General features: G+C 44.6%; 1 protein-coding gene across 7 annotated transcripts in view; it reads left to right on the top strand.

Annotated features, from left to right (window-relative positions):
* Positions 1 to 25,323, top strand: part of Frmd4b (FERM domain containing 4B) — a 273,238-nt gene that overhangs the window by 138,433 nt on the left and 109,482 nt on the right. For 5 of the 7 annotated variants that reach the window (XM_070018941.1, XM_070018940.1, XM_070018937.1 and 2 more), the window contains 2 exons: positions 22,574 to 22,639; positions 24,144 to 24,238. In XM_070018941.1, the coding sequence (XP_069875042.1) occupies positions 22,574 to 22,639; positions 24,144 to 24,238 (161 nt within the window). Of the gene's footprint in view, positions 1 to 344; positions 420 to 18,902; positions 19,007 to 22,573; positions 22,640 to 24,143; positions 24,239 to 25,323 lie in introns of those variants that run through there. The other 2 variants (XM_070018939.1, XM_070018942.1) reach the window with 2 other exon arrangements.

Below are 25,323 nucleotides of genomic sequence, written 5' to 3'. Positions count from 1 at the left end.
CCCATCTGTGAATAATGACCCTACTGCTATCACGCGTTCATTGATAAAGTTGAGAACACAGCAATTTCATCATGCATTTAAATGGGTAATGAAGAAAGAGTTTGAGGTGACCAAAAGAAATACATTTTTAGGTGCTTTTCTTCCCACCCCCCTTCCCTTCCCTTCCCCTGTCCTCACATTGGGTCCCTGACTCATGTAGAAAGCTTTTGTTTCTAATCAAAGCAACAAACAGTAAGGTCATTTCCTTGAGATTATATGGCAGCGGAAGGCGTCAGGGGGTTTAGGTCCCAACTTCCACCAGCTTGGCGTTGGAAAACGCAGGCACAGCACACACAGGCCACGGTGCTTACTACATGTGTCCTTTGTCCCGTACAGTCTCTCTCCTGTCCCTTTAAATGAGCTGCGATCATGGATTGGAGGTAAGAGTAACTTCTCTTTTTCATCTTCTATTACAAGGACTGTTGGAGCTTTTACTGGCATCTCTTAGCAAAATCTAGGACAGATTTTAACATGAAACTGGGATGGACTAAACTCAGTCTATTATTTCAGAAGCCATATTTCCAACAAGGAAGTGACAAGAAATATTTATTTTCAGTCTTTCCAAAACAGAGTCGGATAAACTCCAGGTGGGTGCCCAAACGGGGCTCATCCTGAATACCCTTCTCTCAAAGTGGGGTTTCCTGTTATTGTCCAAAGTGCTAGATTTGCTCTTTGGAAGGTATTAAAAGGCTGGTTTGTTGATTTACTTTAGAACTTTGGTGGTTTCTGTTCAAGTATATAATTTCATTTACCACCCCTCTATACCTACCTTTTTCCCCTCTGTGATTTCTTTCTTAATTATTTTTGGATTGCAAAGACTCAAGCTCTTTTACCAATGCAGAAAGGAAACTGAGAAGGCTGTCAGTAAATAGCAAACATTTTTTAATTGCTTTTAGAATTGTACTTCTTTTTTTTTTTTTTTGGGTCCGGTCGTGGGGCCTGAACTCTGGGCCTGGGCGCTGTCCCTCAGCTCTTCAGCTCAAGGCTAGCGCTCTACCACTTGAGCCACAGCACCGCTTCCGGCTCTTTTCTTTTTGCTTATATGGTGCTGAGGAATCGAACCCAGGGCCTCGAGCATGCAAGGCAAGCGCTCTACCACTGAGCCACCTTCCCAGCCCCAGATTTGTACTTCTCAATCATATCGGCAAACTATGAAGGCAAGGAAGCCTCCTCCATTTTTGTGGGTACTTGGCAGCAAGAGCCTGGTGTCCCAGAACTCATTAGTGGCCTTTCAGAAGGGAGCCTGGGATATGCAGCTCTGTTTTGCTTTAGGAAAACAGCAAGACTGAGGTCTGGCGGCTGCTCTAGCTCACGGTGAAGTCTCCGTGAGGAGAATTCAGTAGACCTTGAGGTAGAGACTCGGAAATACCATTTTGGGGAAATAGCTCCCAAGGAATGAATAAAACTTCTATGATTGGTCCGAGGAAGTCCTACATCCTTATTAAAGGGAAGCTTTTTTCTCTCTCCTCCTTTGTAATATGGTTATGGTAACCTCATTAAGTCCCTTGCTGTGTGTCCATTTTAATTCACTGATCAGTAGATGTTGGCAAAGGGGGAAGGGAAAGAAATCTGTGTCAACTTCAGGAAATAAAGGAAATTGACTCATTGCGTGGATGCAGAACTCTTGGGGATTGAAGGAAGTCTGTGAGGAAGTGGGTTGGGAGAGAACAGACGGTCAAGGAAATAAATATGCATTTCAGTGGACACTGGGACAGAACCCACCGCTGTAGTTACACAAACATGTAGCCTTAGAAATGAACCGCTTATGTCTAGGTCAGTCTTACCTCAAGTATCTAATGCTGGCAGGTGTGGATAGGATTAGGGTCTTTCCCATAATGCACTCCTGTGGCTGAGACTCTTAAAGTAGGAATGACTGTGACCCAGGGGCTCAGAAATGATTCAGTCTCCTTATAGTAAGACAACTTGTTATACAGTCCTTTCCAAAGGGCCTAAACTATTCTCAGACTTGCCAGCTTCTACTCTAGATCGCACTCCATGTGTTGCAGTGAACTTGGTCCCAACAGTTGGCATACAGAATGGAGAGAGATTTGCAGACAGCTGAGTGTCTCTCTCTCCCCAGAGTGCCCAGTCATGGCTGGAATTAGAGGTTGGGGGGAGATATCACTGGTAGAGTAGAATTGCCAGAGAGAGGCATTTATGCCAGGAAATATTCAGGCTAGAATAAAGCTTGTAAGTCATTTTGTCTTGCCTCCAAATTCTATTACCAAAAGGATTAAAAGCCAGAGAGGTAGAGGGATTCTCCACTCCCTGCAGAGCATAGCCTAGAATCCAACACCTGAGTCCCAGTTCTGTGCGCATCATACTTTGATCCCTCTCCCTAATTCCCTGCATCTCTGCACTGCACTGCACTGAGTATATGGCATGGGAGCCTGCAAGTTATGATAGAAACATGGGAACTGTGTTCAGATAAGGGTCCACTGCTAATTAACTGCTGGCAGAAGTAGTGGGTAGTTGTACAAAAGACCCCAAGCATAAAAAGCCGCTGGTCTTATCTTCAGTCACAAGTTGTGGTACTAGATAAAAAATAAAGCACCAAAACCATTTCTCCTTGCTTTGAGTTTACCATGGGCACCTGAAAAATGTGAATACCTGTCAACAGAGGCCTGTCTCAAGATATCAATAAAATGCAAGACTTTGATTCATCCTTGAGATAGTATTGTGTGAAGCTCACGTTAAGATTTTCTTCTCATTTTGTGCTGGAAAAACAACATAATTTTTAAAATAAAGCATCTCTATACAGTGAAAAGCTTTACCTTTCACTAAAAGGGCAAAGCTGATTTGTAGATGAACTCTACATTAATATTTGTTAATGTAATCCGGTGATGTTAGTCAAACAGTTTATCTTTCCAATAACAGCAAACTTAGAAAAGGAAGGAATTAGACATGTTCCCTCTTTCTTTCAGGGAATATGTGTAATTTGTTGTTGTTGTTATTTCTTCATTAAAGGAAGCCCTTGTAGACACTAGGGCTCCAAAATGTATAGATACTTCTTTCATCTCTTGTTAAGTTATTTCCTTTTAATTTGCTTTGTATGTTAAAATGAATAAGCCAGCAGCATTTATACTTGTTCTTTTAAGACTTTACTTTTTTAAACCATCTTCTCCATGAGAAGTCATGCCCCACCCCCAACATTCATTTATTAGGATTATCCTTCCTAAAATGGAGGTGTGGGGAGGTGAGGGTCTTCCAGGGATGCTGATGTTGCTAGGAGAGATGGTCTGCAGTACTTACCTTGAGAACAGGCTGTTAACAGCAAGGTCACCCTCTTCATTTCACTGGTACCCACTTGCCCCTCTGCTTTTCCTCTATGAAGAAGCAGAAGCAGCACAAAGTCTTTGCCCATGTGGACTTTTGCCTCCAAAACAGCATGCCAAAGAAACTTCTTTATCAATGGCCCCATCTCAGATATGCCATTATAGCAACAGAAAACAGACCAAGGCAGAAAATTTGGATACAGGCATTCCTATGGGTAGTGGGAATGGTCCAGAAGCTGTCCTCCTGGGGGACCTTTATCTTGTGAATGGTGGTAGAGCACAGCACACAAGAAAGAGAGCTGGGCGGCACTACCACATACCACAGATGGGGTGCTCTATTTTCCTATTCAAGCTCTTACCAATCTTACCAATGGATGTAGAGGTTACACCAGTGCTGTTTCATTTTTAGCTTAGAAATGCTGGTAACCCTCTAAATTGCAGCTTCCTCTGTCTCTGTGTTACCTCCATCTGTGTCTCTCCATCTTTGTCCTTCTCTCTTATTTCCTTCCTTTCCACTTAGAAAGGATGAGGTCCATTGGGCCCAGATATCTTAGCACTAATGATGCAGTGTGGGATAGGAGCAGGCTGAGTCAGGCAGTGCTGGGGATGGAGAAATGGCTATGACCACTCACTGCAACCAGATGCTGAGATGTCCTCTAGAAAAGAATCAGGGTATGAGCAGGGGATATGACTCATAATGGTTCACTTTCAATTCCCGATTCTTTGTCAAGACAAGGCTGGGAGCCAGTAGCTCACGCCTCCAATCCTAGCTCTTCAGGAGTCTGAGATCTGAGGATTACAGTTCAAAGCCAGCCTTGGCAGGAAAAATCTGTGAGACTCTTAAATCTAACCACCAAAAATCTGGAAATGGAGCTCAAGTGGTAGCCTTGAGCAAAGAAAGCTCAGTGATGGCTCCCCAGCCCAGCCCTGAGTTCAAGCCGCGCGCGCGCGCACACACACACACACACACACACACACACACACACACACACACACACACACACACACACACACACACACACACACACACACACACACACACACACACACACACACACACACACACACACACACACACACACACACAGTTCTCATACTCCTGGTGGTGTATAGTATACATCTGTTACCCCAACCAGACTGGAGAGACTGAGGTAGGGGGATTATTTGAGCACAGAATCTGGGGCAAGCCTGAACAACAAAACAGGACTGTCTCAAACAAGAAGTGCCCATGTTTCCTGGACAAGCTCTGCACCACACTGTGTCAGGCTGGGCTCACAGAGTTGAATGAGACACAGCCCCAAAGTTTAGGCCACACTGCCTGTTAGCAAGTCCAAAAAGTCACTCCCCAGATTTTGGCAGTAGCTCTTACAGGCTTACTCTTAATTCCTTTCCCACTCACACTCAGGAACTGAAAGCTGTTAACAAAACATGGTTGTGTATGGTAGAATTTAATCAATACCATTTTGCAAAAGATTACACTGACTTTGGCCATAATCACTGTAAGAATCAAATCTATCTAGGTAGAGATTAAATCTTGTCACCTCAGACAGAGAGTGAGCGGTTGCATTTTGGGAGTCCATTGGTAAACATTCTGGTTTTGATAGTAGATGGCCACAGGAAACAGAGAAAGGAAGCGTTGAGACTAGGTGTTGATGGACATTGTTGCATGTAAATCCTCCTTTTGCAAGTTATAAAGCCAGAGATCCCTGGAAGTTTCTGATGGGAGTAATTAAAAATACCATCTGGCACTAAAGATGTACCTAATATGAGGTGTTTCCTATTACTTAACTATATATATATATATATATATATATATATATATATATATATATATATATATATATATATATATATATATATACATGTATGTATGTATATATGCGAATATTCATACACACAGAATATAGCAAATGAAGACAGTGATGTCATGAAAACATTTATATACTATCCTGAAACTGAGCGTCTAATGAACACATGATTTGTTTTCAGGCCATGTACTGTCCACAGAGCATAAATAGGGACCACTTGACTCCCTGCAGACCTGTGGTCTCTAATCCTAGAGGTCAGGCCATCCATCAGCCTTTGGTAGTTGGGACATATGAGACGTCTGACCCTGTAAACACCTGTCTGTATTCCCTGGGCAGTGATGTTGGCCAGTGATGGCTGTGTGTCCTTTACAGTCTTCAATCCTGGCTTGAGTCAGGATTCAACAGTAAGAACCTGTTCTGAGCCCTTTGAATAACATGAGCCCAATAGAAATTTGATGAAGGTTATAGAAGGCCTTCGGGGAATGAGTCCCACCTGCATGTTTTCTTTATGTTTCAGGAGAAGACAGGGCGTAGCAAACTGTGCTAATCTCCTTAGTAGACAAGAGAGAACTCCTGGCTTAAGAACTGAAGTTTGGGGCTGGGATGGTGGCTTAGTGGTAGAGTGCTTCCCTGGCATGCATGAAGCCCTGGGTTTGATTCCTCAGTTCCACATAAACAGAAAAAAATACCGAAGTTGGCACTGTGGCTCAGGTAGTAGAGTGCTAGCCTTGAGCAAAAAAAGAAACTCAGAAGAGACAGTGCCCAGGCCCTGAGTTGAAGCCCCAGGTCGGGTGGGGGGGGGGGGGGAGACTCAAGTTTGTTCTTCTCTTTCTTTTTTCTTTTCTTTTCTTTCTCTTTCTCCCTTCTCTTCCTTCTCTTCCTTCTCTCCCTTCTTTTCCTTCTCTTTCTTTCTTTCTTTCTTTCTTTCTTTCTTTCTTTCTTTCTTTCCTTCTTCGGTTCTTTATTTTTTTTCTTTCTTTCTTCGTGTTCCTTTCTCTTCCTTCCCTTCTTTTCCTTTCCTTTCCTTTCTCTTGCTTTCTCTGTCTTTCTTGCTTTCTTTCTTTGTTCTTTTTTCTTTCTCTCATAGTACTGGAGTTTAAACTCAGGGCCTCACACTTAGCAGGAGCTTGCTGATTCTACCATTTGGGTTATGTCCCCAGCCCTTTTTGCTTTCCTTTATTTTATAGGTAAGATGTTTTTGCCTGGGCCAAATTCATACTGTAATCCACCTACCAGTGCTTCCTATATAGGCTGGGATTACAGTCATGAACCACCACACCTGGCCAAAAATTTTGTCTTGAACTGGGTGCCTGTGGTTCATGCCTGCAATCCTTGATACTCAGGAGGCTGAGATCTGAGGCTCTAGGTTCAAAACCAGCCCAGGTAGGAAAGTGCATCAGACTCTTATCTACCATTAACTACCAGAAAACCGGAAGTGGAGTTGTAGCTCAAAGTTGGGAGAGTGAGCAGGAAAGCTCCGGGACAGAGCCCCAGCCCTCCATTCAAACCCCATGACCAACAAAAAAATTAAAAATTAATCTTAAGTAAACTCTGTGTGTCTTCCAGAAAACAGTGAGTAATGGCTTGATTTCTATGTGACATCTCTCTTAATCCTTTTTGTACTGGTACAACAGAATTCCTGAAATTGGATCATTTAAATTTTTTTGTCAGTTGTGGGTCTTGAACTTGGAGCCTGGGCATTGTACCTGAACTCCCCTGCCCCCTTTGGCTCAAAACTAGCCCTCTACCACTTTGAGCCACAGTGCAGCTTTCAGTTTTCTGGTGGTTAATTGGAGATAAGAGTCTCATGGACTTGCCTTCCAGAGCTGGCTTCAAACCGCGATCCTCAGAGCTTAGCCTTCAGAGTAGCTAGGATTGCAGGCATGAGCCACCAGTGCTCAGCTTTGAAGTTGGGTAACTTATAAAGTACAGAGGTACATTTCTCATGGTTCTAGAGGCTGAAAAGCCCAAGGTCAAGGTGGCAAGCAGAAGACAGGACAAAGAGCTCCGTGCATCCTCACATCCTCGTGTGGCAGAGGGCAGAAGGGCATCCAGTGAGGAGGACCAGTCCTCATGACTGCTCACCTCTTACAGATGCCACCTCTTCATCTACCACAAGGACAATACCTGGAAAACGGAAGGAGCACATTCAAACCATAGCCAGGAGCCAGACATGGGGTTTTCTGGAAAGCTAGCACCTACTCTCCTTCGTGCCTGCTAGAAATGTGCATCGCATTATTGATCTGGGTCCTGAAGAGGTTTAGAACCTCAGAGTAAGCCGGTCACCTCCCTCCTGTAACTATTTATACTGTTCCTCTGTGGGCCTGAACCATCCCTTCAGCAGTAACCCGGGAGGGAAGCCGTGGCAGGGGCCCTCTTGATACTTGGCTTTGTGTTGAGTTGAGAGTAAGGTCACTCTAGTGGGGCCTGAAAGTAATTGCTCTGTTCAGCATTAAAATAGCCACCCTCCACTTGAGGGGACAATCTGTAAACCTACAGAGATTCCTCAGGAACCGTTGCCTGTGTATTTGAGTGGGAAGAATAGGAGCTTGCTTGTGGTAATTATGCAGTCCTTTAGTGCTCCATCCAGGGGCAAGCACTTTTGTTTGTTGTTGCTTTGTAGTATTTGGGATTGGACCTCCAATCTGCCAGGCAAGCACTCTACCCATTGAGCCATGCCCCCATTTTGTTATTTGTTTGCTTTTACTGTTTGTTTGGTGTCCAGGTCTCACTAACTTTGCCCAGTCTGGCCTCAAACTTGACATTTTTCTGCCTCTGCTCCAAAGAAGCTGGGGTTACAGGTTTGTACCATCCTGCTCAGATAAGCACTTTTCTTTATTGGACCCAAACTAAAGATCTAACATACCACTTCTCTTCCTTCATGCTATTCTGTTTCCTTTCCTTTTAAAAGAAATTACTAAATCAACCAGTGATCTTTTTAAATATTTTATATGACAGAGGTATACTTCGTTGCTTTCCCAATTTGCATGAAATAGGCAACTACCTTTTTTTTTCCTTCAACATATATTTACTCTCTTTGCAAAGCACAAGCTACAAGTTAGGGGTGCAGTGATGTCTGGAAGCAGATATTAAATAAATAAAACACATCATTATTTTATTACAGTTGAAAAAGTTTTGCAGAAGAGAAGCATGGAGAGAGGGCCAAGAGAGCAAACACTAACACTCACAATGAGGGAGCCCCAAGGTCTTCCAGCAACTTGGCTCACTGAACCTTCCCTGGATCTGACTTCTGCTAAACAAATTAGGAAACAAAGAAACAGAGGACATCATTTTCTCATGGTGTTGACTTCAGCAACACATCAAAGTCAGGGTTTGAAGCTGGCGATCAGACTCTAATCTTCATCTACCAGCACTCCCCAATGATGTCTCTAAGAAAATGACTTTTAATCTACATGATTAAGGATAAGTTGGGTTAGCCAGGCACCTCTCTGAATCCATATGACTTACTATAGGAAGGAGATGGGATAGAAGAAGACCCTGAGGAAGAAGGGGAATTAGAACAAGATGAGAGGCCAGGCTTAGTAGGGTAGAGTAGGGATAGAAGCTGTTTTCAGACTAAATGAAGTTAAGTTCAGAAGCTAACCTGCCCCTGGTCAAGAAGATTCTCTCAGCAGGCCATCTGCCTGTGATATGAAGGCATTCAAGGGTGTTCTCCCGGGCTGGCTGAAGTTATTTTAGATCAATTTAATTCCCTGTATTCAGAGAGACATCAGCTTGGGAATGTTTGATCTATTGTGTCTTCCTGTCCCATGGCTGTCTCTCCAAAGCTAAAGTGTGTTCTCCTTTTTTTCTTCTTCTTCTTTGAGACCTGCAAAACCGTATGTTCCTTACTGGTTCGTGTAGCTGCTTTTCCTGCAGCAGGTGGAATTATCAGTAATCATTAAGGCTGGCTCTTAATGGCAGGCACCGTGCGGGACACAGTACACAAGTTCTCCTATGGCAGCCTCTGTCAATGAAAAAATGGTATTTATGTTTGTCAGATAAAGAACAGATGCAAAGGAATCCAGTGGCTTGAGTGAGGGCCTACCTGCTCATGACAGAGTGTGGCTGGCACACAGGTGCCAATGAGCAGGAGCCCACACTTACCCCTTACTATGAGGATATTTCCCATCTCTCAAGATGTCATATCTGGCCACCATTAATAACGGCACTAACTCTAAACTTGAGTTTTTGAATTACCTTGTACTTCCTGAATTTCATTTTCTAGACTACCAGTGAAATCTTTCTGAGAGAGAGAGAGGAGAGAGAGAGAGAGAGAGAGAGAGAGAGAGAGAGAGAGAGAGAGAGAGGAGAGAGAATGAAAAGAAACTGAATAACCAGAAATCTTCAGCCTTGCAAATATGTTGCAAATATACTAGCCTCGCACTGAGTGGGTCAAGTTGACTAGAGAACCTGCCTAAAGTGACTCCTAGAATTGATTTTGCAATGAGTTTGCATAACTGTGCCGCCCAGGCCACCCTGTCCTGGCTGAGGCCAGGCCACAGGGACAATATTTGGTTCCCTGGATACAGCCCCACGTGTCAGGAAAGACTTCCTCTCACAAGATGAGTCCCTTTGACAGACAGAGCAGAACTGAGACTAGAACAGGGCAGAACCGAAGTGGGGGAAACTTGCCGACGGAGCAGAATAGCACATGCCCAATTCTGCTTGTAAATGAAAAAAGCTGGAACCATCCTCTGCAGGTTATTTGAGGTCACAGCAGCCTTGGTTAGCTAGGGAAGGATTTTGAAGGAGAACAGCAGCACACATTGGAAGATTCTGACAATTCAAGGCAAAGGAATTGAAATGTTGTATGCCTTGAATATACACAATTTGCTTGGGGGAGGGGAGGTGGGTGTATACAGGAAATTTAGTTCAGTGCCCCACACTTGCTGGGGTGACACCCTTACCACTCGAGTCATGCCTCTAGCCTGGCTTTTTAGCTGGGTATTTTGGAGATAGAGTCTCATGGACTTTTCTGCCTGGGCTGGCCTCAAACTTTGATCCTCCAGATTTCCGCCTCTGAATAGCTAGGATTACAGGTTTGAGCCACCAGCACTTGCCTACAATTAAAAAAAAAAATTAAAGGAGTTACTGAATTTCCAGTGGGAGTTGAACTGTAGAAAGGGGTAGAAAACTCAGAAGAGAAGCAGGAGATAGATATGCAAGGAAAGTTATTCATTCATTCACTCATTCATCCACTAGGGAAGTATTTATGAGCACCCTGGGACTAGGACCTAGGCATACCACAATGAATCAGATACATTCTTTTTTTTTTTTTGGGGGGGGGTCCGGTCGTGGGGCCTGAACTCTGGGCCTGGGTGCTGTCCTTCAGCTCTTCAGCTCAAGGCTAGCGCTCTACCACTTGAGCCACAGTGCCACTTCGGCTTTTTTTTCTTTTTGCTTATGTGGTGCTGAGGAATCGAACTCAGGGCCTCGGGCATGCAAGGCAAGTGCTCTACCACTGAGCCACCTTCCCAGCCCTCAGATACATTCTTGTCCTCTGAAAATTTACATTTTGTTCTAGTGGCAGGAGAATCGGAAGGACAAATAATGCAGCATTTGCTATGAAAGTCAGAGCCCCAGGACATGAGTACCAAAAAAGCAAGCTATTAGTTCATTTTTTAGGATGACTGTTGCTTGCCAAAGCTATGTGCCTGCCACATACGAGCACAAGAACCCCGCTCATGAGTTTTATTAACCCAGTTTTAGAGATGTTAATGCAGTAAGCTCTGCAAAACTTAAGTAAGCTAGGACTTGAACACATGGCTTTGCCCACATCTGAGCCCTCTGATCCTTCATCTCGGTCCCATGGTCCCCTAGGAGCTCCAGCACTCTGAATGTTACAGTGTCCCCAGACCCGAGAAGTTCCACTGAACTTCCCCAGGGGTGTGTGGGCAGCCCACCAACCTGTAGCATCGGTCCTTTTTGTGGTGTGATTACTCTTGCCTTTCATTCCCTGTGTGGAGAAGAGATGAGCTGTGGCTGGGTCTCCTTCAGTCTTGGAATTCAGTTAGTGAACCAGCATGTCCCTCAATACTGAGTCTACTTGTTGCTTCCATGTAGACTCAGTACACATAAATAACCCTCAAGAACAACAGAGAGTAGCTGGGCACCAGTGGCTCACACCTGCCATCTTAGCTACTCAGGAGGCTGAGACCAGAGGATCTAGGTTTAAAGCCAGCCCAGGCAGAAAAACCTGAGAGACTGATCTCCACTTAACCACCAAAAAGCCAGAAGTGGAGATGTGGCTAAATGATAGAGTGCCAAACTTGAGCAAAATGAGCTAAGGGGTAATGCCCAGGTCCTGAGTTCAAAGCCTTGGTGCTGGCACACAAGCACGCGCGCACACACACACACACACACTGAACAGAGATAACAGTATGAAGTACTAGACTTCATTTTAAATGTAGTGTTATATGTTCTTAATTATTAGAATGAATTGTGTCTCGCAGGAGGCTTTGAAATGGTTATGCTGGGCTCATTGGAGCTGCTGTGAGACCCTCTTTCATACCTTCTCCCCTCAAAGGATCCGGCCCTCCTGTTGTGTGGCATGATTCTTACCATGGAATTGAGGGTAGAGGCGGCATTATTTCATCTGTGTTTTGGATCCTTTTCCTATTTCTTCTCCCTGTCCTGTACCTTCCCAGGTCATGGAGAAGGTACTTATATTTTTTTAATTCCATTCAAAAATGTAAAATATATGCAGGGAAGGAGGGAGCTTCGGGACTACAAATTAGAAATATCCCGACTGAGAGGGAGAGACTCTTATGATGACAAGTGCTAGACATGAAGGTCAGGAACTTTCTAGACTAGGGAATGTAGCTCAGTGGCAGAGTGTTTACCACAGCACAAGACCACAGAGCCAGTTCCCAGTATCTCAAGAGAAATTGTATATATTTGTTATTTGATTATAGATCCAAGGCTGACTTCTTTTCATAATTCGGTCATGTTTTTCTAAATCTGCCTCTTCCCCAGATACATCATTTTTACCAACCAATTAAAGACAGGCATTTGTCTTTAATTGGATTCTCATCCTAATACAATCTATCTCCTGAGGACCTTTGTAGCCTTCAGTTACATGGGACTCAAAATACAGCAGATACTGAGAAAAGCATAAGTCAGAGACTCAAATGGAGTTGATGAAAAAAAGTAAATCTGAACAATCCAACAAGTGCATGCTTCCTCTAAAATCAGTGTTATGTCGACTCAAGTTTTCTGATGAACATCTGTCCAGCTTTTGGTTCCCAGGGCAGTGGACGTGATGTGTTTACTTCATAGTGGCTTCTGTTCAGGATTTCCAACCGTTCAGAAACAGCATCTGGAGTACGATTAAATTACAAACTACTACAGTTTATTTCAAAAATCCCTTCCTCCAATCTGCTCCTGTCTTTAACTTTTAATTTTTTTTGAAAGACATAGCACTTCTGTTCTTTTCGTAGGCTGCTTTTCACAGGAAAAGCAAAAACGGACAGTTGGAAAAAGCAGAAAGCTTCCAAACCACAGGGCGTCTGTTACTTCCATAATGACCGAAGCCAAAATTTCCATTTTCTCCAAGTTGGCTGGAAAACATGATTTCTGGCTAGCTCATCTACAGGCAAAAAATAGAAAGAAAAGCCCCAACAATCCACAGACCCTATTTTGCTTTTCTCAGTCACACTTTGGGTTTTTCTCTTTTTTTATTTGTTATGGCTTTTCCCGTTGACAGTATTTATACCTTTCCCTTTTCAGGGGGACTCATTGATACTTTACCATGATGTCTAAAAATACGACCTAACAAGTGGTTTTCCAGTAAAGAGGATGTTTCTTTTTAGAGAGAAGCAGCAGAAATATCCTGCATGGCTTTGTACAAAAAACAAACATATGACATTCTTTTGTCCATCTTACTGTGTTGCTAATTGGAAAAGTTCAGACGTTTGGTTTGGTTGTGTGTGTGTGTGTGTGTGTGTGTGTGTGTGTGTGTGTGTGTGTGTGTGTGTGTGTGTGTGTGTGTGTGTGTTTGTGTGTGTGTGTGTGTTGGTATTGGAGCTTGGTTTTTTTGGTGTGTGTGTGTGTGTGTGTGTGTGTGTGTGTGTTGGTATTGGAGCTTGGTTTTTTTGGTGTGTGTGTGTGTGTGTAATGTGTGTGTGTGTGTGTGTGCGTGCGTGCATGCGTGTGTGCGTGCGTGCATGTGTGTGTGCGCGCATGTGTTGGTATTGGGGCTTGGACACAGGGCCTGAGCACCACAGGGCCTGGCACTGTTCCTTCGCTCTTTTTGCTAAGGCTGGCATTTTACCATTTGAGCCACAGCTCCACCTCTTACTTTTTGGTATTAATTGTCAGTAAGAGTCTCATGGACTTTAGTGCTTTGACTGGCTTTGAACCTCAGACTTCAGATTTCAGCCTCCTGAATAGCTAGGGTTATAGGCACGAGATACTGTCACCCAGCAAGTGCAGAAAATATTTTTGTAATTTGGTTTTCACTGCAACTTCTTCCAGAAAATTATATCCCAGAGTTTTTGTACCTCTTGTGCCATCCTACCCCTGGTAGGGTTGGCTAAATGCTCTTTACCTATGGAACTTCCGTTGAACTAGTCTCAACCTCTTGGAAGCTTGGATTCTTCAGTTTTAAATGGAAGATGAAAGCTGTCTGTCTCCTAGGTGGATGTGGAAACCAACTAGATAAAAAGTACGTTAAAAGCAACTAGGGTAATGAAGCTTCACACCAGAGCTAGGCCCCAGAAATCGAGAGACATGATAGTGACCTGCTTATTGCCTGTGCCTTTGGTTAATTTTGGGTTCAGATCACTTTTCTCTAACAGGAGAAAAAGCTAAGTAAAAGGAGGCCAGAAGTAAAACTGGTAGAATGCATGCTTAAGATCCTGGGTTCAATTTCCACCATCACAGAAAACCATGGAAAGCCATCTGACATTGATTCTTACCATCCCCCTCCCCTTTTTTTTTTTTGTTGTCGGTCATGGGGCTTGAACTCTGGGCCTGGGCGCTGTCCCTCAGCTCTTCAGCTCAAGGCGAGCGCTCTACCACTTGACCTACAGCCCCACTTCCGGTTTTCTGGTGGTTTATTGGAGATAGGAGTCTCACGGTCTCTCCTGCCCAGGCTGGCTTTGAACCGCGATCCTCAGATCTCAGCCTCCTGAGTAGCTAGGATTACAGGCATGAGCCACCAGCGCCTGGCCCATCCCCATTTTTAATGGGTAGAACCTGGAGAGATACCTTGATGGCCAGGCTGTACTGTCAGATGAATGGCAGGCCAGGGACATGAACCCAATCCCCCTGACTAAATCCTAGGCATATGCCTTTGACAGCAACCTGGCCTCACCCAATGGGCTTCCGCTCTGGAGTCAGTAAGTAGTTCTGTTTCTTCCTTTGTGCCTTCCTCTCAAACGTGGTTTTTCTTTTCACCAGCCTTATGAAATCAAGCTATCATCTGATAAGGAGCTGTCTTTTATGAGATCTCTCCGGAGCATGTCTGCCTGAAGCTGGCAGGAATTGCTTCTCTGGTTGATGCTGGTTCTAGCAGTGACCATCCTCTGCTTGGCTGCCCTTTCTTAGGTGCTTTGTCCCACCCTCTGCTAGCCAGGGAGGAGCTTGCAGTTGAATGCCAATGTCCCCAATGTAGGGTTCACCCTTCAATCTCTCCTGGTGAAGCACGGTGGGTCGCTGTTCTCTGAATCGGTACCCTTTTCTGTGCTTTTGGAGTAAGAACTGAAGAACTAACTTCATGCAACTCCAACTTATCATTTTTTTGGGGGGGGCGTCCGGTCGTGGGGCCTGAACTCTGGGCTCTGGGCACTGGGCACTGTCCCTCAGCTCTTCAGCTCAAGGCTAGCACTCTACCACTTGAGCCACAGCGCCACTTCTGGCTTTTTTCTTTTTGCACATGTGGTGCTGAGGAATCGAACCCAGGGCCTCATGCATGCAAGGCAAGCGCTCTACCACTGAGCCACCTTCCCAGCCCCTCCAACTTATTATTATATCTGAAAATAGCTTTCATTTGTTTGTTTGAGACAGGGTCTCACTTTGTCTTCCAGAAAGGTCTGGAACTCAAGATCCTAACTGCTGAGACCTCCTGAGTACTGAAACTACAGGCATGCACCACCACATCCAGCTGAATAGAGCTTACGTTTTTGTAATTTCTCTTCTTCTCTTTACTGGTAGAGCAGTTGCTTCTGAGAGGGATATTCTATCCCCTAGGGGACATTTGGCAATGTCTGCTGATGTACGTGATGTCACATTGCTGGAAAGGTTATATCCACCGGCATCTGAGGAGTGGTGTTCATGGGCATTGTAGCTCACTCTGCCACGCATAGAACTGCAAAGAGTCACCCAGCCACAAGCATCCATCGTGTTAAGACTGAGAACTTGGCAAGTTGCAGAAGCAGTGAACATGTTGGTCTTGTCTGTTGATCTGCATTAGCACTTTAGGAAGGCTTTTACTTGTGATCTGTGTAGCGTGAATGAATGCGTACGCCTGACAAAGAGTGTTCCCACATGGCATGAGTGAACGTGTGTGCTAGGCTACATTGTAAGCCCAGGTTAATGGGGACTCAAGCCTGGAAGGCCACATCACAAATCCCACCCTGCCCCATGTGTGCATGTAAGTGTGGCAGAGCCAGGGAGACAGCCATCCAGTGGGCATTAATTAACCCTGACTGCTCAGTGGAAATCACTAGCAAACAGGCACCGATTGTAGGAGCTGTTGCTCTGTCAGAGTGGGAGATAGCAGGGAACAGTGATTGCAAAAACGCTGCCCCTCTTCTGGTCTTGTTTGAAGCAGCCCAATGTGGTGTCAGTCTACATTAGCTTTCAGAACCATCTTATACTTGCAGTGGAGATGCTATGCAGGATACATTTGGGATGTCCTAGATAGAAAATACTGTGTAGCAGATAAGAGCCACAGATTCTGCCATCAAAATCCTACTCCATCTCCTCCTAGCCCCATGTATGGAATGACCACAGCCAAAGCCTTCACTGAGCCTGGATTTTCTCATCCATAGAATGAAGCTAGAAATGAAGGCACCTCATAGGGTTGTTGTAAGAATTCATTTCAGTGGGTCATTTAAACAAAGGAGCTGGGCCCTGATGGCTCCCACCTATAAACTAGCTACGTAGGAGGCTGAGATCTGAGACTTGTAGTTCACAGCCAGCCAGGACAGACAAATCGGAGAGACTATTATCTCCAATTAACCAGTTGGAAGTGGAGATATGGTTCAAATGGTAGATTGCCAGCCTTGAAAGAAAAAGCACAGTTCCCAAGTTCAAGCCCCAGAACCAGTACTAAATAAATAAGTAAAAGAAAGTATGTGGAGCTAGGTACCAGTGGTTTGTGCCTATAATCCTAGCTACTCAGAAGTCTGAGATCTGATTCATCTGCAATTAACCACCAAAGCAAGCTGGGTGTGGAGTTGTGGCTTAAGTGGTAGAGTGTTAGCCTTGAGTGTTGAGGGACAAAGCATAGGCCCTGAGTTCAAACCCCAAACATACACACACACACACTCACACACACACACACTCAAAGGAGGGGGGAAATTGAGATAGTGCCAGATCCCACATGCAGCCATGGTTACTTCTTTTTATAAAAGAAAAATTCTTTTCCTTTTTTTCTTTTTTTTGGGTCTGATTGTACTCACTATTGACTGCTTGCTAGGCAAGCATAACATCCCCATTTCAATTAAAACAGATGGCTCCGTGGTTCAGTTTTACCTTTGGCAGGCTGAAGGCCAGGGCCTCTTCAGTCATTCCTCCCCTCCACCCACCCATTTTCCCTTCTTCCTTTGCTTCTGTGCTGCCTGCCTGCCTTTTTCTCTCCCTGTCTCCCTTTGGTACAACCAATGATGCCTGAGAATTCCCCCTACTTGATGGCAGGATGACCAGATATGCTGTAACCTCTCTGCCTCTTGGCTTTGCCATCTGTGAAATCTAAGTTGTAATGCTAGTTCCTACCTCAGGGGCCTAAGAATGGTAAAAGAGAAGAAACTATACATGGGAAGCACAAGACTGGAAGTGGACCATTGCATGCTGGGAGGACAGGCATCAGTCTTGTGAGAACTGGAGGGAAAATCACAGCTAGCTTGTCTGGAGACATCTGTGTCAGTCTAGGCCATTCTCTGTCTGGGGGTAACAACAGCTCATCCTTAGTCACCACCCAGAGATGATATAAAAGAGCCCTGTTCAGCGCAGGCTGACATCATTTGAGGGAAATATAAAACCATCCACTCAATAGATCCCTAAGTGAAGCCGGCCTAGATACATCCCAGCTCCGTCCAGTTCCTGCAGCACACCACATCTGATGAGGACTTTAATAGCTCACCTTGTTCTCTGGGTGGATACCTTGGGTTTGTTTGTGCTTTTTCTCTGGGCTTTGGGACAGACTCTCTTTGGACTATGGACTGTAATTGAAATCACCGGGTGTGTGTGCTTCAGTGCTAAGTACTTCCAGATTCAAAACTGCAAAGGCATTCCTTCAGGGCAGATATTTGCAGAACCTGTTCCTACCAAGAAGTTCTGGGGGTGGCCAGCAATCAAGGCCTCTTGTCCTACAGAATTACTTTCTCATGGCTGAGACAGAGGCCGATAAGCATTTAACTCAAATGAAGAGTATTACTCTCACCGAAGCAAGCAATATGCCGTGGCAGGGTGCCAGAATCACATCCACTTTAGGATGAATTCCATCATCATCTTCCCCTTAGGTCAGGGAAATTTCCCCTAGAATGTTGACATTGGATTTGGAATCTGAAAGAGCTGCAGGAACCTAACCACAATGCAGCAATGTGAGGGGGTGGGGGACGAGCAGGCAGAAGGGACGGCATATGTAAAGTCCCCAAAGTAGGAACTCAGTTTAATTTTGAGGAAGAAGAGGCAGCCAGTGCGCCAGCTGTGCGAAGGGCAAAGCAGATAGAAGTAAAATCAGGGGTGTCATGGGGGTCACCGTCAGCCAGGAGAGCGAGGAGTGGGTTCTGTGACTGGGGGATCCCGAGCAGGACAGGGAAAGGCCCCCCTTCTGTGTCTGGAAGGCGTCATTCTGCCAGGCCACGCAGGGAGGGGACCGCAGTCGGACTCCCTGGGAAGTGCGGACCTGGGTGGAGACCTGGCTTTGCGCAGGCGCACATGGGCACATGGCGGTTGAGAGGTCTCAGCCCAAAAAGGCTGGAGAGGTCACTTTTTGGAGCCCTCCTGTGCTAAATCTCCAGGAAAGTCAAAAGGGAATGGGGCAGATAAAAGGGACCTAACGGGGCTGGGAAGGTGGCTTAGTGGTAGAGTGCTTGCCTAGCATGCATGAAGCCCTCGGTTCGATTCCTCAGTATCACATACACAGAAAAAGCTGCAAGTGGTGCTGTGGATCAAGTGGTAGAGTGCTAGCCTTGAGCACAGAGAAGGTTAGGGACACTGCCCAGGTCCTGAGTTCAAGCCCCAGGACTAACCATAAAAAGGAATTAAAGCTCCTTGCTTTCTTCCCAAGACAGACTTGAAACCAGGGTTTCAGTCTTTATTTGTAGTTGTTGTTCACCTGACTGCTGTTATTCTTAGGGATGTTCCAGACCCCCTCAGAAATGTAATGCCTTTGGGTTTCTCACCGATCCGATCTCTCCTCTTCTAAGTAAGGCGATGGGTTTTGGGCTGGGGGCAGGGGTTAGGGTGCAGACTTGAACCCCACTATTGGAGGCTGCATCTAAGAGCTCTGGGGACCCGACTGTCACTTCCCTGTAGCACTTCCTCATTGGACTGCTGACCACCAGCTGGACACAGTTGTCCCCGCCGCCCTGGGTACTGGCCCTCAGAGGACCTGCTGTGGTCAGCTGGGGAGAAAGAGCCCAGGGAAGACCCTGACAGAGGTGGGGGCTCGAACCCCATGCAGCCGCCATCCTGGAAAAGTGCTGGCAGAAGGTGTGTACGATCAGCTTTCCCACCAGGTCATTTTTAAATGTTTCATGGAGGTGTTGCTGCTGTTAGCTGGTACTGGGAAGGGATCGGGTGAAATGCGCTGTGGTTTCTGTGGGACTCAAAAGTCATGTTGTGTTTGGACCTGTAATCATGGTAACACCCTTAAGTAGAAGAACCTCTGGTATGGGACTAGAACCTCTGGTATGGAACTAGAGTAGGTATGGGTGAGAGGGTTTTTGTTTTGGTTTGTGCTGGTACTGGGGCTTGAACTCTGGGCCTTGTGCTCTTGCTTGGCTTTGGTTTTGGGTGTTGGTCTTTTTGTTTTGTTTTTCTTTTTGGTCAGTCCTAGGGCTTGAACTCTGGGCCTGGGTACTATCCTTCAGCAATTCAGCTCAAAGCAAGCGCTCTACCACTTGAAACACAGCACCACTTCCACTTTTATGGTGGTTTATTGGAGATAAGAGTTTCACAGCCTTTCCTGCCCGGGCTGGCTTTGAACCGTGATCTTTAGATCTCTGCCTCTTTAATAGCTTGGATTACAGGCGTGAGCCACTGGTACCTGCCTTGCTTTGTTTCTGTACACAGTTTATGCTCTGGCACTTGAGTCACACCTCCACTTTTTTTGCTGGTTTATTGGAAATAAGATTTGTCTGCCTGAAAGTCATGGGGTTTTGTGTTTTTGGTTTTGGTATCACCCTAGAGCTTAAACTCAAGGCCTAGATACTGCCCCTGAGCTGCACTCGCTCTCGCTCTCTCTCTCTCTCTCTCTCTCTCTCTCTCTCTCTCTCTCTCTCTCTCTCTCTCTCTCTCTCTCTCTCTCTCTCTCTCCTCTCTCTCTCGCTTTCCTTCCTTCCTTGCTTGCTTCCTTCCTTCCTTTCTCTCTCTCTCTCCCTCTCTTTCTCCTTGCTTTTCTTTCCTTTCCTTTTCTTTTTTGCTCAAGGATAGCCCTCTACCATTTGAAACACTGCTTTACTTCCAGTTTGGGGATTTTTTTTTCCCTTGCAGGGGGCAGGGGAAAGGTGGGAGCATTAATTGGGGATAACAGTCTCCCAGACTTTTCTGCCTGGAGCTGGCTTTGAAACATGATCCTCAGATTTCAGCCTTTGAACAGCCAGGATTACAGGCGTGAGCCACACTGGTGCCCAGCTCTTTAAGATGATTTCAATAAAAAATTTTAACTGAACATTTTATGAAAAGGTTTGTTTGAATTAGATGGTATTTATTAGCTCAGTAACTTGGTGTACATCATTTTTGCTATGGTCCACAAGACAGAGTTGTGAGTTTCAAGCCCAGGTCTGGTTAACTCGTGTAGCTTTGGGCAATATTGGTCCCTTAGTCTCCCCACATCTCAGATAAGGGGATGTCGATGCCTTCCTGTAGTTCTTTACAAGTGTAATGAGCAGTCATAGATTACAGGGAGTGCTTGTGAATGGTGTTACTAATGTTATTAAAATGTCCAAAATAGGGGCTGGGAAGGTGGCTCAGTGGTAGAGTGCTTGCCTCACATGCATGAGGCCCTGGGTTTGATTCCTCAGTACCACATAAACAGAAAAAGCCAGAAGTGGTGCTGTGGCTCAAGTAGTAGAGCACTAGCCTTGAGCTGAAGAGCTGAGGGACAATGCCCAGATCCAGAGTTCAAGCCCCATAACCAACAACAACAACAACAACAACAAGGAGATGGGGACAAACAAGTCGTTTAAGGATTCAGGGGGACCTGTTGCAACAATGAGAAGTACAAAATGTCATGTCAAAACCAGCTTTACAATTTCGGTGGGGGGGGGGGAGGGGGGTAAAATTGGGTGGGGGGAGGGGGGTAAAATTGGGTGGGGGGAGGGGGGAGGCAGGGAAGGGAAGTGAAGGGTAAACAAAGGAGGAGGCTGCAATGCTTGGTAAGAAATGTATGCATTATCCTGCCCATGTAATTGTAACCCCTCTGTACAGTATGTTCTCAAATAAAATAAAATACAATTTAAAAAAAAAAAAAAAAAACAACAACAACAACAAAAGTGTCCAAAATAGCACTAGAAACATGGAGGGTTGCGGAAGCAGCAATTTCTCCTCTCCCCCCTCCCTGCCCCCCTGTTTCCTCAGCTCTGGAGAAGTTTTCTGCTGTGTGTTAGTTAATCAGCTTGTCACCTGGCCTGTCATTTTGTCTTGTTCACAATGAGTTGTATCCTACCTATAAAAATGCCTTTCATGTTGTTTGTTTTAATGAGAGCATGCAGATTACAGAAAAGTTTAGCTGCTGATAGTTTCCAAGCTGGTACATATTAGCTCAGGTAGCAGGACAGCTGGGTCCAGAGACCAGAGTGGGGTCAAATGCTGCTAGGGAGAAAATCAAGCCCCGCAATCTGGGGTCTCACTCCCCGCAAAATAAAAAAAGCTCTTTATCTAAATTTCTATTATGTGGCATCTCCTGGTTTCTAATATCATCAACTACAATGTATTCCTAGGTGTTGCTTAATGAACAAAATACATCCACCACTTTTCAACCTCTGGTTTGCATACGTGACAAGGGCAGGTTTTCTGTTGCTGGTGACAATCAAACCATCCCTGAATTCCACACAGAACAGGGCTCAGGGGATGCCTGGACCCCTCATGGCCTGCAGCCTCTCTAGGTGTTGGACTGACCCTGTAGCGTCATGACTATGATGACTCTCTGACTCTTGGACTAAAGTGATCCTCCCACTTTGGTCTCCCAGGTACACATTCGACCACACGTCCTTTTTCTGTTTGCATTGGGTTTTTAGATGTCTGAGCTTGGTCCAGCCTTGCGTGACCCCGCCCACCAGGCCACAGCATGGGCGGAGCTACACGTGGGAAGTTCAGTGTTCAGAATAATGCTGCTCACCAGTGAACAGCACTGGAGACAAGCTAGGTGTTTCTTAGCAGCTGACTCACTGCATGATGGTGCAGCCATAGGACTGTCTAGGCTGTTGCTTTAGAACCTCTGAAGGAATGAGCTCCATCAGTATGCACTGGCATGCAGAAGATCTCCAAGAAATCCTGAAATAAATATACAGGAAGCAAACTGGTGAATGGTGCATAGTCCTGCTTGAATTGAAAAAATACACATATACACATTGCACACAGGCATACAGACACACACACGTGTATGTGTACATTGCATTTCTGGATGGTCAACCTGCACAAAAAAATATTAACAGTTTATTTGCACACCCATTTATCTAATCTATTTGTATTAAGGTAAAACATTGAATGTGAAAATGTATTTCTTAAATACTATTTCAAAGGAAAACATGATGCTTTTTATTCTGATTTTCCGGTAGGAAACTATTTTTTCCTAGAGTAATCTAGTGGGCATTGATTGCTTGAACTTGGCATTCTGTATCGGCTTTATTTTATTTTATTGTCAGTGTACTGATTGCTTTGCTTTTGGCTCTGTTCTTCTTTTAATACCAGTGAGTCTCCCAATTCTCGCTATGCTTATTGATCAACTCACTGAAGCCATTTTTAGGCCGAACACATTACATAGAGAATAATAACAAAGTGAGTCTGAGGGTCTGCTGGCAGCCCTGCCCTGACACTGCTCCCGTCTTGTCCCCACAGATGACAGAAGGCAGGCACTGCCAGGTGCACCTCCCAGATGACAGGAGACTGGAGCTGCTTGTTCAGGTAGGCCCTGCCCATCCTGGGTCTCTCCTGGGTAAAATAGGTTAGAAAAGCGTGTTACTATGAGGTTAGACCCTGCATTCTATCACTTTCCTGCTGCATGACCTTGTGCAGGTTAAACTCCTACTCACACAGAATGGAGACTAAGTAAGCATCCTTGGTCTTACAGAGAAGGATTGTATTTGTGAGTGCCGTTCCGTTGTCAAATCTGTAGGAATTGAAGAATGACAGCAATTTAGCTCTTGGTGCTTGATTTTCTATTACCCCCCCCCATACCCCAGACCAAGTGTCTTCAGAAATGGCAATTCTTGCAGACAAACCACACCAGGCTAGACTTTACTTGGAGGCCAACCTGTATTCTTTTTCCTTCAGAGACTTGTCCCTGGTCCACTAAGCCTAGGCCTCAATTAGAATGAAAATAGAAAGGGCCACAGGAGTTCCACAAGAGGACAACTTTTAGCCCTGTTCTGCCTGCTACTTGTCTCTTTTTCTTTTCCTTCTTGTTTTCTTTCTTCCCTCCCTCTCCCTCCTCCAGTAGCCAACCTCCACGCTGTATCCTCAATTGTTAGATTCACTTTAGGAAGAATCCATGTCCGATACCCACCTTCAGTCCCCCTCTTCTTCCTCGCTCCTAGCAAATCCCCTGTCCTTTCTCCCTCTAGACATTCTGGCAGGTTCTAAGTCACACTTCCCACCCATCCCAGAGCTTCCCCCAAGCTCCTAGATCAACATAGATCCTACATACTATCGATGGAACAGGTACCATGATGCAACCTTAGGGAGAAATGCACAGCACAGAATTCTGAAGTCCTCGGAACTAGGTTCCAATGATTGCCCCAATGAACGGTGTAATAACACGCCAGCCCTTGATGTCACCTTGGTTGGTGCTTTTAAGGTGGAAACATAAAGCTCCACTGCATAGACTCATTGTAAGGACTTGGTGAGCTAACAGACAGGAAATTAGCATAGTAAATTCTGACCGTTTAAATAACTAATTACTATAGTTCGATCTATCTCCAGTCCTCCTGCTTTGGGCCTCTACAACTGGATACCACCCACCAAAATGATTCCCATAATCTTTAAGAGTTTCATAGATCATTAGGCAGTGAGCTAGCTAATATTCTTTCCTTGGCCACATCTTAGTAAGCACAGGGTTACCTTAGAAGGAAAATGGAAGTATAAATACTAGAAGTGAAAATATCTTGTTGTGGTAGAGCGCTAGCCTTGAGCTGAAGAGCTGAGGGACAGCGCCCAGGCCCAGAGTTCAGGCCCCACGACCGAAACCCCCCCCCCCCCCCCAAAAAAAAGTTAAAAAAAAAGAAAATATCTTGTTGACACTCCTGTTCCTATTTCTTCTCCTTCCCCCAAAACTCCTAGAGAGTAGTCTTAAGTGTTGTTTGTGTAAAAACAAACAAAACAGAGCCGCTATAAACTATTGAGGGTAGAAGAGTATAGAAATATGAGAGCCTCAGCCACATTACTGCTAATCAGGGTTTTATTTTGACAGCCCAAACTTTTGTCAAGAGAGTTGCTGGACCTCGTGGCTTCACATTTCAACCTGAAGGAAAAGGAGTACTTTGGGATAACATTTATAGATGACACGTAAGTTTTCATAGTTTTTATTTCTTTGCCTTTTGCCGAAATTCCCTGCTTGTTGCTTTTCATAATTGACCAAAAAAGGGGAAAAAAGTACTTCAGCAATCTGAGTGTGTCCTGCTTATTAGTTCATAGTTTCTCAGTACAAGACACTTTTCCTGTATTGCAAAAGGAAGAAGAAAAGAAATTCTGACCATTTAAATAACTCAAAATGTTATTCTTCATAGAATTTGTTTCTCTTAATTGTAGTCTGTCTTTATCTGCTTGCTGACTTCATGCATGTGTCAATGATAAATTATATATATATATATATATATATATATATATATATATGTATATATAAAAGCTAGGCACCAGTGGCTCACACCTGTAATCCTAGCTACTCAGGAGGCTGAGATCTGAGGATCCCAGTTCAAAGCCAACCCAGGCAGAGACTCTTATCTCCAATAAACCACTAAGAAAACCAGAAGTGGTGCAGTGGCTTAAGTGGTAGAAGGCTCGCCTTGAGCTGAAGAGCTGAGGGACAGCGTTCAGGCCCAGAGTTCAAGCCCCATGATCGACAAAAAAAAATTGTTGTTCATATCTTGAAACTGAATTCATGATTTGGGGTTGGTGGCAAGAAAGTTCCAGGATAAATCTCTGGTCCATATAAAAGACACATCAGTTAGTATGGAATGAACTTTGTAACTTCAACTTAGGTCCAATTTGTATTGCCTTTAACCTTTCATTTTGCTTTCTTTTATTTCCATTTTTGTGCTAATTTGCAGTAGAGTGTTATGTGTTTATTTTCAACAAGGTAACTATTTTCTGAAATGAAGTAGGTACAGTATATAAGAATAAATATAAGAATATATAAGAATTAATATAAGAATAAATAAATGATCATTTAAAACTATGTAAGTGAATATGTTTGGAATTAGCTCTTCTCTCTTTTTATGTGTGTATATGCATATAGGTGTCTGTATGTTTTATGTACATACATTATATGCAGCTTACTTCCATTAAAGAAATTATTTTCCCTTTCTGGAGAAAACTTCAGAAATGTTAAACTTCCTTAAATATTAAAATTCAAGAAAATATTTTCCAGACAC

This window comes from Dipodomys merriami, unplaced genomic scaffold, assembly GCF_024711535.1.
Source record: "Dipodomys merriami isolate MVZ:Mamm:240054 unplaced genomic scaffold, mDipMer1.0.p SCAF_13, whole genome shotgun sequence".
NCBI classification, from domain to species: Eukaryota; Metazoa; Chordata; class Mammalia; order Rodentia; family Heteromyidae; genus Dipodomys; species Dipodomys merriami.
The sequence above is the reverse complement of the archived record's forward strand: the minus strand, read 5'-3'. Positions and strand labels throughout refer to the sequence as shown.